Source organism: Podarcis cretensis (genome assembly GCF_951804945.1).
Source record: "Podarcis cretensis genome assembly, chromosome: 1".
In the NCBI taxonomy this organism is placed as follows: Eukaryota; Metazoa; Chordata; class Lepidosauria; order Squamata; family Lacertidae; genus Podarcis; species Podarcis cretensis.
In genome coordinates, this window is record NC_137170.1 from 49,349,713 (window position 1) to 49,367,639 (window position 17,927).

Genomic DNA, 17,927 nt, shown 5'->3' on the forward strand with positions numbered 1-17,927 from the left:
AAGGAAAGTGAAGAGGGAATGCACTGGAAAGTGTGGGATAACGTTTCCTTGACACAAAAGATTTGTCCACACATCCTCTTGTCCCCTGCCTAGAAAGCACGGGTCCAAGAGGTTTTCCACTTGTCCCATACTTTCAAGGCATGGGTCCAAGCGGTTTTTTATTCGTTCAACTGCTTTTGGGAATACCTGCTGTTTACCACTGAATCAGAACAAACGTCAATCTGCAGAAAAACTGCTTGACATTTTTTTCGATTCAGCAGTAAACAGTGGGCTTTTCCAGGGGAATGCAGTGGGACAAGCAGATGTGTAGACGAGCCCCATGTCATGTAACCTCCCTGGAAACAAATCAGGGTGAATGCTCAATAAACAGGTGGTCTGGAAAAGCCCTACAAGTTCTATTGTGACATAGAATACATTAAAAGCCATTATGCTGGGCCCATGTGATGCATAAAACTAAGGTATCCACATGTTTCCACCTGTGGGGTAAACAGCAGCTGGGAGTGTTGATTTTAATTGGGAAAACAGTGGACTGTGGTCCCAGGCCAGTTTCCCCCCCTCCAGTGGTTACACACACACACACACACACACACACACACACTATCCTGACTGTGGATATCCCTTTTGGTGACAGGTTGTGCTCTCATGTTTTATTCCTGTTCCATTAGGATATGCCTGGTCAGATCAGCCTGCTAGTACCTAAACACAAAGCCTTGTGGGACTACAGATGTATCCCTGGGAAATCATTGCAGCAAATCATACAAAATGTTTTTAAAATAGTAAATATAATTTGACTAACCTATTAAGATCGAATGTGACTGGTTCATCATTCTTGTGTATACACACAAGATCCATTTTAGTGAGATTTAGTTAGCCACATTATACCTGGTCAGGTAATCTGTCCATCTAGTTTATTATCTCCTCAGAGTCCAGGCAGAGGCCTTTTCAAATCTTCTGCAACTTTACAGTGGTACCTCGGGTTACAGATACTTTAGGTTACAGACTCTGCTAACCCATAAATAGTACCTCGGGTTAAGAACTTTGCTTCAGGATGAGAACAGAAATCGCGCGGCAGCGGCAGTGGGAGGCCCCATTAGCTAAAATGGTACCTCAGGTTAAGAACAGTTTCAGGTTAAGAATGGACCTCTAGAACGAATTAAGTTCTTAACCCGAGGTACCACTATATATCATTTTAACTGGAGACCTAAGGCAAAGAACCTGAAACATCCTAGATGCAAGGCTCTGGGAGCTTTGCCAGCAAGCAGCTTTGCCTTTTTTTGTTGCCCTGCCCTCTTATTCTAAACTGATCTTGACAGGCAGAGATAGGCCAATAAAAATCCAGGCTCAAATCATTTTAGTGGTGAAGTAATTATCTGTTCCAGCTTCCTCCTTTGAATTTAGCAACTGTTGGAAAGTCCCTGCAACGATAGCTCTAAACTAATGATTAAAATAGCTTATAATTATATATTAAAAAGGTTCTGAGCCCAAGGAACAAGCATGGGGCACAGAGCCACAAAACAATGGCAGAAGAGAACCTGCTCCAGTTGTTCCATTTATTCTCACTTTCAGCAACAGAATACAGCTTTTTTAAAAAAAGAAAGAAAGAAGAAAATTGGTTGTCTCTTTAAATACAGGAAACGTACATTGCTCACATACTTTGCTCTCTCTCTCATATTTTGGTTATCTTTGGCTGATCAGCGAGGTTAAGGAAAAGGGAAGATGAGTTTCAAGCCGTGTTTCCGAAGTAGCACAGGCGACAATGAATATACATATATAAAGAGTGACTCATGTTGGCTGTCTACACTTGTAAGCAGTGCCGTGCCAATGCCAGTTCACATGAGCTGGCATAAGAACATAAGAGGAGCCTGCTGGGTCAGGCCAATGGCCCATCTAGCCCAGTATCTTGTTCTCAGTGTGACCGACCAAATGCCACTATGGTTGTAGTGCAGGTGGAAGGAGATTGTGAGCACACTTCAGAAGCGTGCAAGGCTGAGTGTGTCCTCCAGTTGTGTTCACATAAGTAACTGTTTATGTTAGATGGCTAACCAGTGGCCTGTTAGATGTTTTTAGACTACAACTCCCATCAGCCCCAGCCAACATGTTCAATGATCAGGGATGATGGGAGTTGTAATCCAACATCTAGAGGGCCAGAGTTTCTGTTATGTATAAACAGTAACATCTATGTTCCTTCGAACTTAATCTGTTCCAGGAGTCCGTTTGACTCCCAAAACCATTTGAAAACCAAGACATGGCTTCCAAGTGGTTGCAGGAGCTTCCTGCACTAAATCAGAAGCCATGGAAGCTGCGTTGGATGCTTGGCTTCTGAAAAATGTTTGCAAACCGTTTGGGAGCCGATTTGTTCCAGAGCCAAGCCGTTCCAAGTACCAAGGTACCACTGTATTGTGATTATACAGCATTAATTTAGCCAAGCTATGAGTATGGGAGCCCCTCTCCCCAATACTTATCCTATGTAGGCCGCAAGAAAATATGAAGCATCCAAGGAAGAGCCTTGTGTGGGACCACAAACAATTGCAAAAATAAACTGAGGCAGGGAGGGGTGTGTGTGTAGAATTTGACCAAGGCACATTTGTTGGAATCCCTATTTGCTTAATTTCAAATCTGTACGATTACCACAGCTGAGTCCTCTTGGAAGTTTAGCACATTTTGCAAGCCAGAGCTAACTCACAAGGAAAATCCATAGCATTCATTCCGATTTACTTCTGAGTAAACTTTTTAAGGTTTGAGCGCAAGTTTGTAAAACAGAGTTGAGTGGCCATCTGTCATGCATGGATTCTTTAGTTGAGTTTCCTGGGTTGGACTATGTTATGTACTGAGTTGAATAGGATCCAAAATGCAGCAGTCTGATTGGTCCTAGAACAATGCAGCAGTCTGATTGGTCCACAGGAGCCACCCAATCCAGCTCCAGGTGGAAGTGAATCCACAACCTGCTTGGCCTACAGAAGAATCCCGGAATTAGCCAATCACGTGCAGCCTATTGTGTAAATAATGTATATAAAGCAGATATTGTGGGGGGAACTTCCATTCCTCCTCACCACTATGAGCTGAATAAAGAGCATGAAATCCACTCTCGACTGCCAGTATATTTCAGACTAGATGTCCCTTCGGGCTCCCTTTCCAACTGCATGATTCTATGAACACGTAGGCTTCACATTCTAGCTGCAGGCGCGGGAACGGCTGCTCCTTTTCGGGCTTTACGCGCCACACGTGGTAAGATCCTTCCGCCTCTCGGGCCTCTCCGCACTTCCGGAGGCGGCCATGGCGAGGAGGAGCTTGCCATTGCGCTCCCCAAAAGGGAGGAGCCACTTCCGCGTCCTTCTCGGCTCGCCTCCGCCCCTCCCCATTCGAGCAGTTTCCATCGCTTGCGAGGTTTCCCGGACAAAAGGCTTAAAGCGCGGGGGTGAAAGGTGGTAGCCCTGCAGCAATGGCCATTGTTCACGCCACCCACACAGTTTCTTCCTCCTTCCCGCCTCGTTCCCTTGTCATCTGGCAACTGGCTGTTATTGGGAGGGAGGGAGGGAGGGAGGGAGCAAAAGTTTCGGAAAGAGTCCCGTTTCCCTTGGGAGAAGCGGGGCAGCGCGCAAACGCCAAAATGAGCAAACATCCTCTTGCTAACTAGTAACACGTTTGGAGTTATTTATGTGAGAGCGAGCGCGGGTTATTTCCTACAGCGGAGTCTTGCCAGTTTTCCACAAAACGGAAAAAAGGCGTAACGCAGGGAGGGAGGGAGGGAGGGAGTGCGAGTCAACACGAAGCGACTCAGCTTGTAAAAATGCAAAGACGGCGGAGGCGGCGGCAGCAGCAGCAGCAGCAGGGCGCTGTTAAAAATGGAGGCAATCAATTTCAATCAAAGCAGGCAGCTGCGAGCCTGCCCAAACTGGAAGGCTCTTCCGAGTTGGAAATCGCAGCTACAGCCCATACAATCTAAAAGGAGCTTCAAATGTTCCCGGGGAGGTTGGGGGGAGAAAAGAGAAAGGAAAACGGGGGAGAGAGATCTGCAAAGTCTCGCTCCGAGAGCAAGTGGCCTCGTTGCGCCGCAGTGGAAAATGCACTGGAGGCGCGCTCTTTCATAACAGCCCCTGCATTTTGAACTGTGGTGCCATAAACATCTGAGGGCTTGTGTGGGTGACCCTTTGCTGTAACATGAGCACATGGAAATAGGAAGGGGGGGGGGAGGAAACAGTGGTATTTCCACTTCACTCTAACCTTCTGTTCCACAACTTAAGGGCAGCGAGAGAACTGATTTAAACTCTAATCGCCTTTCCTTCCCAGATGCAAATCGTAGAGTTCGGCTGAGAGTCACGTTCCAATGCATGTGTCTTTTTTCCTAAGCGGAATCCCGCCAAAAGAAAAAAACGGAGGGCACCATCTGCTAAATAATTAAAAGAAATGGGGGCGGGAACAAAGGAGAAAGATGAAAGCGGTACCACTGTAGAAAGCCCGTCGTTCAAAACATCCCCTCCCCCAATTTGTAGTTTCTCAAGCGTGCAAGACAGAGAAAGAGCCTTTTATAAGACCTTTCTAAAAAGCCGGTCGCCCTTGCAGAAACAATTCGCCAGTGTTGGGATCAAAATCAGTAGCTGAAAACTACCGCAATGGGGTCTGTAAAAAGAACAAAAACGAGGATTCTGTCGAACAGAAATCTCTGAGCTGAGCAAATACCACTAATTCACTATTCTAAATCCAGTGTTGTAAAAAGTAGGGCGAGCACTCCCTGTCCCTTACTGATGCTTTAGTTTTAAATTCATTCTCCGCGAGGAAGAACTTTTGCAAGTTCTTAGTTTTAGACACCAGGCTTACGCACGCTTACGCGGAAGGCAATCCTTTTTTTTTTTTTAACAGAACTTACTTCCAAGTAAATGTGCCTCAGATCACACAGCCTTGCCCTACTCAGCTCACATAGAAGTGAGCCCAACTCCAGTTCACTCGGATTTCCTTCCGAGTAACGTAGTCATAAGGTTTCAACTGCCATCAAATATACTTCCCTTTACTTGTGCGCGCTCGGTGTGAAAAGAAAGTCTAAAGTTGACTCCCAAGTTTTTGCTTTTGCTTCCCTCTAAACAACATGGAGGAATGGAGGAAATGAAATAGCGAAGACGGGCACTGTAACAGCGCCCCAGAAAGCTGCTTCAAAGAAAGACAAAAAGAAACGGGGCTGAGAGCAAGGAAATTTTGCAAGGAAACAGTTTGATCCCGCCTTTAAGGAAGGAGAAGGGAGGGCAGACCGGAGTGGTTGAAGTGAATAGCGTCACATGTTGCATTCAAGTCCTGACAAAAGAGTCTTATCGAGTCCTCCCCCCGTTTTCTAATTAGAGGTAACTTGCACAAACACTGTACTTCTAAAAAAAATCCCCCCTTTTAAAAATAACAGAGATCGCCTTTAAAAAGACCCTCCTCCCCCTTTTCGCCCTTCTTGAAAGTTTTTCGCCCTCCTTGAAAGTTTTTATAGGTTTGACCGCATGGGTGATTCAGACTCTACGTCAGTCATCTTCCCTCCGCCTTCTTCCTTATTTAAATGAATTTGGAGCTCCTCCCACGGGGTAAGGTCTGAAACTTTATAAATTGAGCTTTACGCAAAACTCTTCTGGAAGGAGAGAGAAGGGAGAATTGCTGGAGCTGGAGGGGGCTAGAGGAGTACCCAGGGAAACTGGAGGCTGTGCCTTACAACACTGTGATTCATTTTATTTTTCTATTCTAATATACTTATTCCACGTCTTCGCCCCTCCTTTTGGTAGCTGAAGATGTCTACAGCCCTCGTGTCTCCAACCATCTTCGAGCTGAGTGAAGTTTTATGCAAAGTAAGTTGTAGCCCCTATTATCTCTTAAAACTTCTCAAGGGAATGGTCTCTCACTCTGCATCTGTCACCAGCCCCCGTCCCGTCCCGTTTTTGGTCCAATATTCAGCGTTTTAGGAGCCTAAAGTTTTGCTGGGTGTTGCGTGTTTTTAAGCAACGCAAAGTTTTGTTTGGGAGTTGGTCTGGAGCCTTGACGAGTTATTTAGGCTGCAATTCTGAGCACGCTTACCTGGGGGTAAGCTTCATTAAACTTAATTGGGCTTACTTCTAAGTAGGCATACTTTAGATTGCTTTGTTAGGGAGATTTGCCTAGGAAGAAGTTAAGGTAGGTTATTGCGCCAAATCTAGTAAAATGCTGTTTAGGGTGCTGTCACAAACTAGCCGCCTTCGCTTCCCGTGTTTTTGACTTTGTTGGACTCTGGCTTTTCTTCCGTTTTTTCAAGTTTCAAATTTGGGTGCCTTCTCGAAGAAACTTGTTAGATGTTTTCAGTGACTTGCTGGGATTGCATTCCGAAATGGTTGCCATGCAGTTTGCCCTCCTGCTTTTTGGCTCAAGTTTACAACGGCTGGTCCTTATTCCTTATAGAAGATTGAAAGCCATTCAAATGTATGAAAGCTTGTTTTTAACGTGTGCAGAAGTGACCGGCCCTCTTATTTTCGTGAACCAGAAAGTGTGTTTAAGACGGCAGCCCCTTTTCTTGTGGGAGTTGCCCTTCATCCTAGATTCTGTGCAGTACTTTGAACTAAGGCGTGCCGTGGTTCAGTTTAGACTTTTGCTCATGTTGTGGAATGTGAAATTTTACCAACTTGTGCATAGGGAGCCGAAGGTCCCTATTGCATTTCAGATAGCAAAACCAACCTCCGGAGTTCACTGGAACTCTTAACGCGTGTCTTGGAAAGTTTCTTGCTTGCAATGACTTGCTCAGCCGCACGTCTAATTGCTTACTCGGGGTGGGGAAAGATGGCTGTGGACACTTTTCCCCGCAAGTGGGATCTGTTGCTGTTTTTCACGTCTACTGGCTTCTCCTTGGTTGGAAAGGAGAAAATCGGGTGTGTGTGCGCGCGCGCGACTGGATGGAGATGTGGAACTGGGGCTTTTGCAAAAGAACGTTTGCAGGCAAGTCACCGGCCCTTCCCGCCTCTAGTTCTGCAGTTTGCTGCTTCTTACAGCCAGCAGTTTACCAGGCTTATCTCTCATTCCACTCACGCGGCTGCGTTTTTCTCTTTCAAGCGGCCTTATCTTTGCATAGCCGAAGTCTTTGCCTGTATGCATTTCTCCTACGTTTATAACCAAGTTGGAGGAGAACTTGCTGGTGGGTGAGATCAGTGTTGTGGGAAAGTTAACAACTATAACTAGGTTGCAAAGCACTACTTCTTTGAGAACAATGTCACATTGGAACGAGTAGTTTAAATTCTGAAGTTGCACAGCTGATTGTGCTTTTTCATGGACCCCTCATAACTTCCAAAACAGAGCAAACCTGGGTGTTGGTTTTCCACTTACCATTAAGTGTGTTGAATATGGATGCACAACAATGACTTTTTAAAAAAAGTCTCATAGAGTAAACATAAACCGGACCAAGCCCCGAGTCTTGCCTTTTACGAAGCATGTCTCCTTCCTTGATGCTTTCAAGCAGTTTAAAACTGAAGCTGCAGACTCTTTCCTGCCAAATGGCTAATTGCAAAGGAATCCTCTTGCGGTTATGGGTGAATTTTGCCATGGATCACATGAAATGCAATTCCTGTGCAGGAGGTGGAGCAAGAGGGATGGGATTAATTTAGATTAGTAACTAGCATGTTTCCCAAAGTCTCACGCCTCTTTTCAGCTTGAGTCTTACACACTTCCCCCACCACAGATTTTTTTTTTTTTACTCCAGAGTGGGATCTGTTGTATATAGCAATATTATTATTATTAATTATTATTATTATTATTTGTTTGCCTCTATTCACTTCTCTCCCTCCTCCTCCATCCTTTCTTACTGGAAGGGGCATGGAAACAGGGGTTGAAGAATGTGCTCAGAAATTTGGGAGTAACTAGGTTAGGCCTTTAAGGCATAAATTGCATAGTGGAAGTATTGAATCCATGCCTAGCTCGGAAAGGAGCATGCTTGGGGGATGTGGCTGCTTAAGGAATAGTTGGATAGGCCTTCGCCTAGGGCAATGAAACAACATGTATTTCATTGTGGCATTATGCTTGGATGGAACAAATGAACCTGAAGCAAAAGCTGTTGTATAGCAGCATTGTTTACTGTGCCGCTTTGGAAGTATTTTGACATACTGTATAGCTGTTCTCTGATAGAAAGAGGCTCATCTTTTAGATTGTGCCTTTCATTTTCCTTGACCCAACCTGTGGCGCAGAACAGAGTCTGGGGGCTTTGGGAGAGCCTATTATGCACATAAGGAAACTGGGAGGGAGGCATAGATGCCAGGTTTTAGGCTGCATCTTGCTGAAAGGTTCTTGAGGAAGTTGGGTTGTTGACTGGCCTCTCCTTTTCCCCCTGCTATAGAGTAACAAGATGCTGAACTACAGCCCTTCTGGTGTCGGAGGGTGTCTCTTGGACAGAAAGGCAGTGGGAACCCCAGCTGGCGGGGGTTTCCCCAGGAGGCACTCGGTCACCTTGCCCAACTCCAAGTTCCACCAGGCCCATCTTCTCAGCAGCCTCAAGGGGGAGCCAGCCCCAACTCTCGGGCCCAGGGAGAATCGCTTTCGGGACCGCTCCTTCTCTGAAGGTGGCGAGCGCTTACTGCAGCAGAAGCAGCCTGGCGGACAAGTCAACTCGAGTCGCTACAAGACGGAGCTATGCCGCCCCTTCGAGGAGAACGGGGCCTGCAAATACGGAGACAAGTGCCAGTTCGCCCACGGCATCCACGAGCTGCGAAGCCTGACCCGCCACCCCAAGTACAAGACGGAGCTCTGCCGCACTTTCCACACCATTGGCTTCTGCCCTTACGGGCCTCGCTGCCATTTCATCCACAACGCTGAGGAGCGCCGCGCTGTAGCCAGCGGCCGAGATCCTGCCATGGCCGACAGACCCCGCCTCCAGCACAGCTTCAGCTTCGCAGGCTTCCCAAGTGCCATTGCTGCCAACGGGCTGCTGGACAGCCCTACTTCCATAACCCCTCCGCCCATCATGAGTGCTGACGACCTCCTGGGCTCTCCTACTCTGCCTGACTGTGCCAGCAACCCCTTCACCTTCTCCAGCCAGGAGCTGACCAATCTCTTTGCTCCCAGCATGGGGGTGCAGATGCCTGGTGGTGGTTCGCCCACTGCTTTTCTCCTCAGACCCATGTCGGAGTCCCCCAACATGTTTGACTCGCCTCCAAGTCCTCAGGACTCTCTCTCTGACCAGGAAGGCTACCTGAGCAGCTCAAGCAGCAGCCACAGCGGCTCTGACTCGCCCATCCTGGACACCTCGAGACGCCTCCCCATCTTCAGCAGACTCTCCATCTCTGACGAGTAACCTGGTGTTGCCTCTCGGCCTCTTCTAGCCTCTCTTCTTACAATTTTAAGCTTGTAATCTCTCTCCTTTCCACCTCAGCCCCCACCCCAAAATCATCTTAACATCTCTGGGTTAGATGTTAATGCAAAGATAGTCCACTTGCCTAAAGTCCACTCACTGGCTGAAACCACAAGTGCCAAAATTACAGCAAAAAGTGATAATCGTTTACAAATGTAGTGCCTTTTTTTAACATGTTCACTGTGACTATATTACCTCTCCAGCTGCAGAGGGCACCAGCAGCCTCCACAGAGCTCTGTGCATTTCCAGATGTGCAGGGAATATCCGGAACCAGCAGCTCCTATCACTGGCCATGATGCAGAATCTTCTTCCTTTCCCCGCCCCCTTTCTCTAGCCAGTGTTTTGTAGACATATGGCATGTGGACACCTGTTAACATCCAACCCTTACCACCTTTTAAAGACTAACCTTGCCTGAATCTACTCAGGTCAGCCAGAAGAACAGCTGAGAATGGACAGTAGCTGTCACATGCATGGGACTTGGTGACTGGAGAGGGAAGCCAGATGGACAATGAAAGACTTGCTTTTGGTGCTACAAGTTCCCCGTGTGTACATGTGACACCTTCAAAAGCGAAACAAAAAAAATGGGGGGGGGGTGTCTAACGGTGTTCATTCCACACATGCAAGTTCTGTGTAAACAAAGTTCCAGTAGTCATAGCTTTAATGGTTTTGCTCTAGATTACAATAGACCTATCCATAGAGCACTCACGCCAAGCTTTTTATTTTTATTTTCCTGGGTTTTTAATTTTGTATAACTTTTCAGAAATTGGAGAGCAAATTTTGCTTGTCACTGCACAACAATATAAAGCTTATTTAACTTATCAAAACGTATTTATTGCTGAAACCTATGCTTTTTTGTTAATTTTGTTCATATTTATCTGGATGAATTCATAGAATATATTCTTTTATGTTTAAATTATGATCTTCCATATTAATCTTAAGATTGTGAAGTCTTTTTCTTTCCCCCTTCCCCACAGTTTAATATATTATACTACAATGACATTTTTTGTAACTTTACACTTTTTTGGTTATTTTATTTTTAAAAAATGAAAAATTAATTTAAAAAAAATGCAACAGCTGTGTTTGGATTATTTATTTTAGATCGTTCCCCTTTTTGTGTCAGACTGCAAATTGAGTTTAATGTGCTTCTTTGCCTCTATGCCCCAACAAGGCCTTTCCTGGATGGGATGAAATTCTGACCGCACTGCTGTCATTGAAGGCTTCGTCAATGACTTCAGTAGGGTCACGATTTCACTTCTGGCCTCAAGAATGTATACGCACAAGCTGTGCTGTGAGACGATAAAATGGAAGACTGCTTGCTTCCTTTTTTGTAAGTACTTAAAGGAAAAAAAAAGGTCTACCCTCTGGTTTCAAGTGCCTATCAAAAGACATTCCAAATGCAGTTTGTCTTTGCATTTCTGTGTTCCAAGAATGGAGTGTTTCCTCATTTAAGGTAAACTTTACTGGCACAAAGAACACATTGAATGTAATTTTTCCCATTACTGTTCACTACATTGCCTTTTTTCTTTCTTCCTTTGTGTGAGTTTATTTAAAGAATCTTTTGTAACGACTGTTTGCAGTTTAAATCAATAAACCCCAAGTGTTTTTTCAAGAATTTGATAGTGAAATTGGTTTTCCTTGCAGAAAAGTTCAATAACTCTTCAGAACGAGGTCCAGTCTTGACAAATCCTCTTGCACCAGAATAGAAGTTAATTTGCACAAGAAGTCCTGACTTTCCTTATGATCTATAAGTGATTAGGCTGGGCTAATATTTATGCATCTTATCTTTGGCTTGCACTTCTGCTCTTGGATGGGCTATTTTTATATAAAATAAAAAAATTCTTTCCAGTAGCACCTTAGAGGCCAACTAAGTTTGTTATTGGTATGAGCTTTCGTGCGCATTCACATTTCTTCAGATACCACCTCTGAAATGTGCATGCACACGAAAGCTCATACCAATAACAAACTTAGTTGGTCTCTAAGGTGCTACTGGAAGGGATTTTTTTATTTTGTTTCGACTACAGCAGACCAACATGGCTACCTACCTATTATCTATTTTTATATAGTAAGTTATTAAATAAATACTGCTTCAGGGATTCAAACATGTTTAACTCCTGCTTTGAGAGCATATTGTGTTGGCCAGAAGAAAACAGAAAAGTATTGTCAAAATGCCAAATAGTTCAACAAATAGCAGAGTGAACGCATTGGGTGGTTTGCCTTCTAATCTGAACTTTATCTTGAGCTTCCAGGAATTGTTGAAAGCATGTCATTGCCCTCATACACTTCCTTTATGTGCCAAATGTTCAAGAGCCCCTAAGAACCTCTCTCCACCTGCCTCTACACAAACACAACTCCATTATTTGTTCATTTTGCTAAATAGGAGTACCAAGCTTATCGGCACCTTGTGACAATTTCTCAAATGTCTCAGGCAAGAAAAAAAGGGTTTCTTAATGCAACGCATGCGCACACATTCTTCCAAACTGCTGGATTTGTCTTGCAAGCCTCTGGGATTTAGTAGTCCCAGTGTCACCGTGCAATAACAAAGGGACAATCCAGAGCTAAAGAACAGGGTAGGGGTGGGGACTGCTTCAAAAAAATGTTAATGGGTAACAAAAGTGACAGGAACACAAACCAAACATGGTGCTCCTGCACTCTCAGCCCTTCAACAGTAGGGTTTGGAAGAAGATGCTGCTTGTCTGAATTGCCTTTATTATCTTGCAAAAATAACAGTATTGTGGATTAACACTGACTCCACTAGATACATGAACATTTTGGTTCAACTAGGAAGCAAAACAACTTCTAGAGTGGGGAGCAATGTTCCATCTTTGCAGAAAAAAATACTACTGTGGCAACTTAAAAAACAACACAGGTAAATTGCACAGGCTTTCATAAGAATCAGAATTGTAGAGTCGGAAGGGATCGTAAGGATCATCTAGTCCAAGTCCCTGCAATGCAGAACTATGCAGCTGTCCCATATGGAAATCGAACCTGCAACCTTGGCATTATCAGCACCACACTGTAACCAGCTGAGCTATCCAGAGCTCATTTTTTCAGATGCAAGAAGTGTTGCCCAATATTGGCTAGGGGAGGGTCAAAAAATTTAAGAGGCACAGTAGGACTCTTATGCCTGTCATAGACTTAAGCTCACCTCTTGCAATTCATGGCTTCTTGACAATTTTGTGATAGAGTAATGGCAAGTGACTGTTAGTCACCCAGGAAGTTTCATGAAGAAGGATGACCAAGACAGCTGATGATGAAAAAGAAGGGCTTGCTAGAAAGGGTGCTGTGGAACAACAAGACCCCCCCAGCACCTAAAAAGGACAAAGAATGTGTGCTGCTATTAGCGGATGGGCTGAAGAGTCTGAATCTCCCTGAATGACTAATGTGAAAGGATTTGGAAGATGGAATGTAGGTTGAAAAGTAAAGATCTGATTAAAAGATAATGGATGTCCAGAGCTGAAGAAAGTAGAGCTTAAATTGCGCCTAAAGACAGGAAAGTATCCAGGAAGCAAACAGGCTTTTGTGGGTCTTTGAGTCAAGGGACATCAGGTTACTTTTGCAGAGTTGCATAGCAAGAAGAAACATGCTAGCTGTGACTTCTACAGTTACTACAATACAGTGGCCTGTTGGCATTTAGGAAGCAGAAGCGCATACCTCCAACATTTATCCGATGAAAAAGAGGGCCATCCTAGTCTATTATTATTATTATTATTATTATTATTTTATTTATTATTCCCCACTCATCTGGCTGGGTGGCCCCAGTCAATTCCCTATACAGGGCTGCCTTCAGGTGTCTTCTAAAGGTAGTATAGTTACTTATCTCCTTGGCTCAGGTCACATAGCTCTATACGCTTCAAAAAATTTCTGATGAAAATAGGGTTATCCTAAGGGAAAGTAGGGCATTATTGGATCAAATCAGAAACTGGGACAGCTTTTGTAAATCCGGGACTGTCCCTGGAAAATAGGGACATTTGGAGAGGTACTGAGAGGTGATGCTGTGAACTGAATTTCACCTATAGGCTGAACTAAACAGTAAGACTTCTAGTATTCTGCTTCTAATACAAAGTGTTTCACAATTAAAAGGTAAGTGAAAAGGTTTAGCTTGAATTCAAGTGAAACCAGTGTCTTGAGGAAATTTTAGTAAATAGGCCTTTGACTTGCCTGGTATCATAACATGATGATCTTCCCGCTGTGGTTGTCTTCCAATACAAGAAGGGACGTGTGCTGCAATAAACTTGGATTTCCAAAAATGACAGCTGATATGTATAAGAAGCTTAAAAGGAAAGGGGACAAAGCTGATTCTGATAAGTCCTTTCTGTCAAGGCAAGATAGAACAAATGCAGCCTTTTAGAAGCAATTTGGATCAAACAGGAAAGGGGCCACCATTTCTCTGCATGTGAGAAGCCATAGCACATGAACTTCCAAAAGTAGCTAGTGGTGTATATGTAGGAATTGGATTAGCTAGAGAATCTTGCTTGAAATAAGTTAGGGAGTCTGGGGGGAAACACATTTCTCAACTCTTCCCTTCAAACACTCCTTGAAATGCTGGCTGAAGGTTCCATGTAAGAAGGAAAAAAAGTTCTGTTAAGATTGTGCTGTTCCCTTCGTTAAGGGGGAGTGCTGGTTCACCCCATGCATGACAACAAAAAAGGCAGATCTTGGGACTTGGTGGACGACTTCTGCCCACCCACATGCTTTGCTGGTGTTTGCTGCTGCAGATTGCAATGGAGCAAGGTATTTACTTGCACTGCATTTCAATGTCTTAAAAGGCCTGCTGTAAACCAGATTGCATTACCCAAGAGCATACCCCTCAACTGTCCCATTTTAAGTGGGACATCCCGGACTTACAGAGGCCACCCAGGCCTCCTCTCAGCCCACCAGCCCTTGCCCTCAGCACACTCATGGTGTGCAGGACACAGCAGATGTGCCGAGCGAGGCAGGGGAGAACGGAGAAGGAGCCGCCAGACTCCTCAGGATGCAGCCTATGTCCCCCTGTGCCCCCGTGAACTCGGTGCGCCAACCACCTCAACATGGTGGTGAGGAAGCACCAAGGGTGAGGCAGCGAGTGGAGAGGAATGCTCCACAGCAGCACAAACGGCACTCGGCTGTGACGTGCGCCCCGTCGTGGCTGGGAGCTAAGCAGGTGCCCACAGGCCCTGAGTGGCAACAGCACTGCCTTGAGAGCTGCTACCTCTGTCCAACGTTGGAAGAGAAGAAGGCAGGATCCAGATCTGGCTCTCTCCACACCTCCTCGCTGCTGACTGGCTGCGTTCCCCACCAGTAGCTGTCTTGAAGGAGAGTGTATCCAATCTCAGCCTCAAGAAAACCTGCCTGCCAGGGTGAGTTGGAGATTCTGGCCTTGGTGACCCCTGGAAACCCTTCTGCCTCTGTGCTTCTATGAGTCTATTATTCTCTTAGTGCAACTACAGATATGGTCAGGGAGAGGAAGGGGGTACTGGAATAGGCAACAGTATTATCTGAGCATGTGCAGAAGGCATTTCAGTGCAAGATGCACTTGGGTGGGCACTCTCGTGTGAGTTACATGATCCGCTTGGGAGCGTGGCCCCAAAAGTTGTGTTTCCTGATTTTCTTCTGCAGCATGTTGGAGGGTATGCAAGTGTGTAAAGCAGCACAGGCTTGATCTTACAACCGCTTGGTTGACTAAACTATGTCTGGTCTCTACCAAAGGCTACACTTATTCCCTAGACAACCTTTGTTTTAAATAGGTCTTTAAAACATCCTAAATGAATACCTGCTGTGCTCAGACTGAACGCTAAGGGCAAGAACAGCTGTTGATTTATGGCCTCCCCCACTAAACCATGGGGGTTCTAAAGGAACCCACTGCAGCGTTTAAACAGAGCCAAAGGCGTTGAACACAGTTCTGCAATAACAACAGAGGAAACGGGATTGTGGGTCGGTTGCTGCCAGGCATGATGTGGTTTTATGACGTTTCCTCATGGGTATAACAGAACTCCTATTTGCTGTTGCTGTTTTATGGGGCAGTCTGGGTTGCGCTGGGTTGTTTGCACCGCAGATCTTTTGAATTCCACCACTTCGTTCTCAGGTTCCTTCCTCCACCCCCAACCTCCACTTCTTGATTCTCAAAGTATTATTACCTGCCAATCTTTCTTGAAGCAGTTTCACTCTAAACGACTACTTCATATGAACACTCAGAGGAACATGAGAGCTCTTGCCTCTTCAATACCTGCTACAAATCAGCCTTTTAGAAAATAGTTTCATCTTATATCCCCTACCACACACCCCTTCTTGCTCAATACACAGAAGTGAAACCTGCAGTTAACTGTCTTAAGATTTTTTTCAACTGTCTGTTTAACATCTGGCTGCCATCTTCACCCCCACAGCAATCAAAGCGTGCCATAGCAATTGGCATTTCCTCACTTTCTAAAATAATTGGAACCAGGAAAGCCATCGTTGGGAAATCTGTAGCCACCCAGATGCTGCTAAACTACAACTCCCATCATCCCTAAACATTGGCCATGCTGGCTGAGGCTGATGGGTGTTGGAGTCCACTAACATCTGGAGGGCCATGTTTCACATCCTTGCAGTAAAGTCATTCCGTTTTTAATATAAAAAACTAGCATGCTGTGGTACCGACACAGGGGCGAGTGCTTTATGATGTGAACACATTCTTGGGTTTGTCTGTTTGTTTCTATAGCAGTTTTAATTTTCAAAGAGCTGCAGTCTATCACCTTCAGCATTCTTTAGCAATGCTCTGAGAGCAATCACCATTACTTCCTGCTGGGAATTTAATGCAGGTCAAAGCTTAATATTTTCTCTGCTGGGTTGCACTGCTTCTCTCGCACAGTCTGCTTTGCCCTTCAACCACAAAAAGAAAGCATTAAGAACAAGACAGAGGCGTACCATAGTCTTGACTGCATCTCAGAGAAGTACTTTGGCAGGTTTAACAACAGCTCCTATATGCTACAGTTTCAAGAGCACAGGAAAGGTGCAATGTTGATTTGTTCATGCTCTTTCCATGTAGCACCACTTCATAGGGTTCTTTAAAATGCAGTACTGATATTTTTTTTTTGCAACAGGGATGTTGGAAATAATCTAGTCCAGCCTTTGCTGTGGTGCTCTCCAGGTATTTTGGATCACAACTCCCACCCGCCGCAGCCAGGTCATGGGTGCTCGGAGCTGTAGTTCAGAAATGCCTGCAAGGCCGGCAGGTTCTTCGTTCCTGCTTTAAAAGGGCAGTTGTGAGAAATGCTGAAATCATGTACATGAAACACTTAGTGAAAAATATGTAATCTTATTGTTATAATATTTATTGGTAATTAGGTATTTTTATGCCTCCCTTTAATCAAACTCTCAAGGGAGTTTACGAGAAGGAATAAAACAATTAAAATGCAAGTGCAAAAGAAGCATAGTTAACTAAAAGGATACACACCTCAGAGGGAAGCTCATTCCATAGGTGAGGGGCCACCACAGAGAAAGCCCATTCATGGGATCCTACCCCATAAATATCACTAGGCATGATATTTTTCTTCCCCACTGGCATCCTGGAGGTGGCATAAGCTGTATAGACACTATGTATTTAAAGTACATGACTTTCCCTGAAGAATCCTGACATTGGTAGTTTGTTAAGGGTGCTGATAATTCTAGCACTGTGAGGAGTAAACTACAGTTATCCCCCTGTTCTTTGGGGGAAGTCATGTGCTTTAAATGTATGGTGCAGACATAATCATAGGATGGTGCACCACTGACTTTTTCTAAAGGTGTGGATCTGCTAATAGTCAGCTTCACATAAATATTATTCTCCTTTGGCCCTGTGATGTATTTTTATGGTATGGATGAACCACCGGGCCTTCTGCTCGCCAGAGGAATAAAATTAATTCTACAGTGAACTGCGATGACAAGTTCTTGACAGATTTCTTAATACTAGAAACAAGTGTTCAATATGTATGACAAATAATTTACTGCCTCTTTTATGTGTAGCAAAATGCTTGCCCTCTTGTTAATGGACTTCATCCTCTTCCTTTAGTTTCCTCTCAACCAGTTTTGAATAATGAAGTAATGCTAGTCTGGGTAACTTAATATAGCTATAAGATAAGATTTTAACCAGGAAATGCAGTGCAATGAAGATCATTCAGAGGCCTGTGTAAAATGTGTCATTGTTTTTTGTCTACATCGTTTAGAAGATTGATGCCAAGTGTTTATGGTTGCAACTGAGATCGGCGTAGGAGTCTGTTCAAGTCTTGCTTGGATTCAGATGCAGTAAGTTCACAAGATATTTCCCCATTCCCTTTGACTCTCTTGCCTTCAATCAGCACCCAGAGCAACACAGGGTGTGTTGGATTCTGGGTAGGTTTGTTTGCTGAAGGGCATCTGCAACTGCAAGACATCAAGTAATCTCTTACAGGTGTGAAACAGCTACCACTGGCCAAACACCAGAGAGGCAACACTCATACCACATCAGACAAAAAAAGTTGAAGTAATTCGCACATTCAGTTATGAGTCATTTGGATGATGAATTCCACAGTAGACTGATGCAGCAGCAGCAACAGAATCCTTTAGTGACTTACAGACTAACAAGTTTATTGTGGCATGAGCTTTTGTGGACTAGAGGCCACACTGCTGCTCA

General features: G+C 44.7%; 1 protein-coding gene and 2 long non-coding RNA genes across 3 annotated transcripts in view; 2 read left to right on the plus strand and 1 right to left on the minus strand.

Moving 5' to 3' along the window:
- LOC307221626 overlaps positions 1-5,477 on the minus strand; it is a 32,299-nt gene extending 26,822 nt beyond the window's left edge. Inside the window, exon 1 of the long non-coding RNA XR_013841431.1 lies at positions 4,865-5,477. This is a non-coding gene — a long non-coding RNA (uncharacterized lncRNA). The remainder of the gene's footprint in view (positions 1-4,864) is intronic.
- A 127-nt stretch (positions 5,478-5,604) lies between these two features.
- On the plus strand, positions 5,605-10,937 carry ZFP36L1 (ZFP36 ring finger protein like 1). Its single transcript, XM_079986291.1, has 2 exons — positions 5,605-5,813; positions 8,315-10,937. Exons 1-2 carry the CDS (start codon positions 5,757-5,759, stop codon positions 9,266-9,268), a joined length of 1,011 nt encoding a protein of 336 aa, XP_079842417.1. The 5' UTR covers positions 5,605-5,756; the 3' UTR covers positions 9,269-10,937.
- A 5,882-nt stretch (positions 10,938-16,819) lies between these two features.
- LOC307226738 overlaps positions 16,820-17,927 on the plus strand; it is a 142,408-nt gene continuing 141,300 nt past the window's right edge. The window contains exon 1 of the long non-coding RNA XR_013843550.1: positions 16,820-17,560. This is a non-coding gene — a long non-coding RNA (uncharacterized lncRNA). The remainder of the gene's footprint in view (positions 17,561-17,927) is intronic.

Bases quoted from the DNA above. Each gene is read 5' to 3' on its own strand.
- ZFP36L1 (XM_079986291.1), top strand. From the start codon at position 5,757: ATGTCTACAGCCCTCGTGTCTCCAACCATCTTCGAGCTGAGTGAAGTT. The intron at 5,814-8,314 runs GTAAGTTGTAGC...CCCCTGCTATAG, and splicing joins TGAGTGAAGTTTTATGCAAA to AGTAACAAGATGCTGAACTA.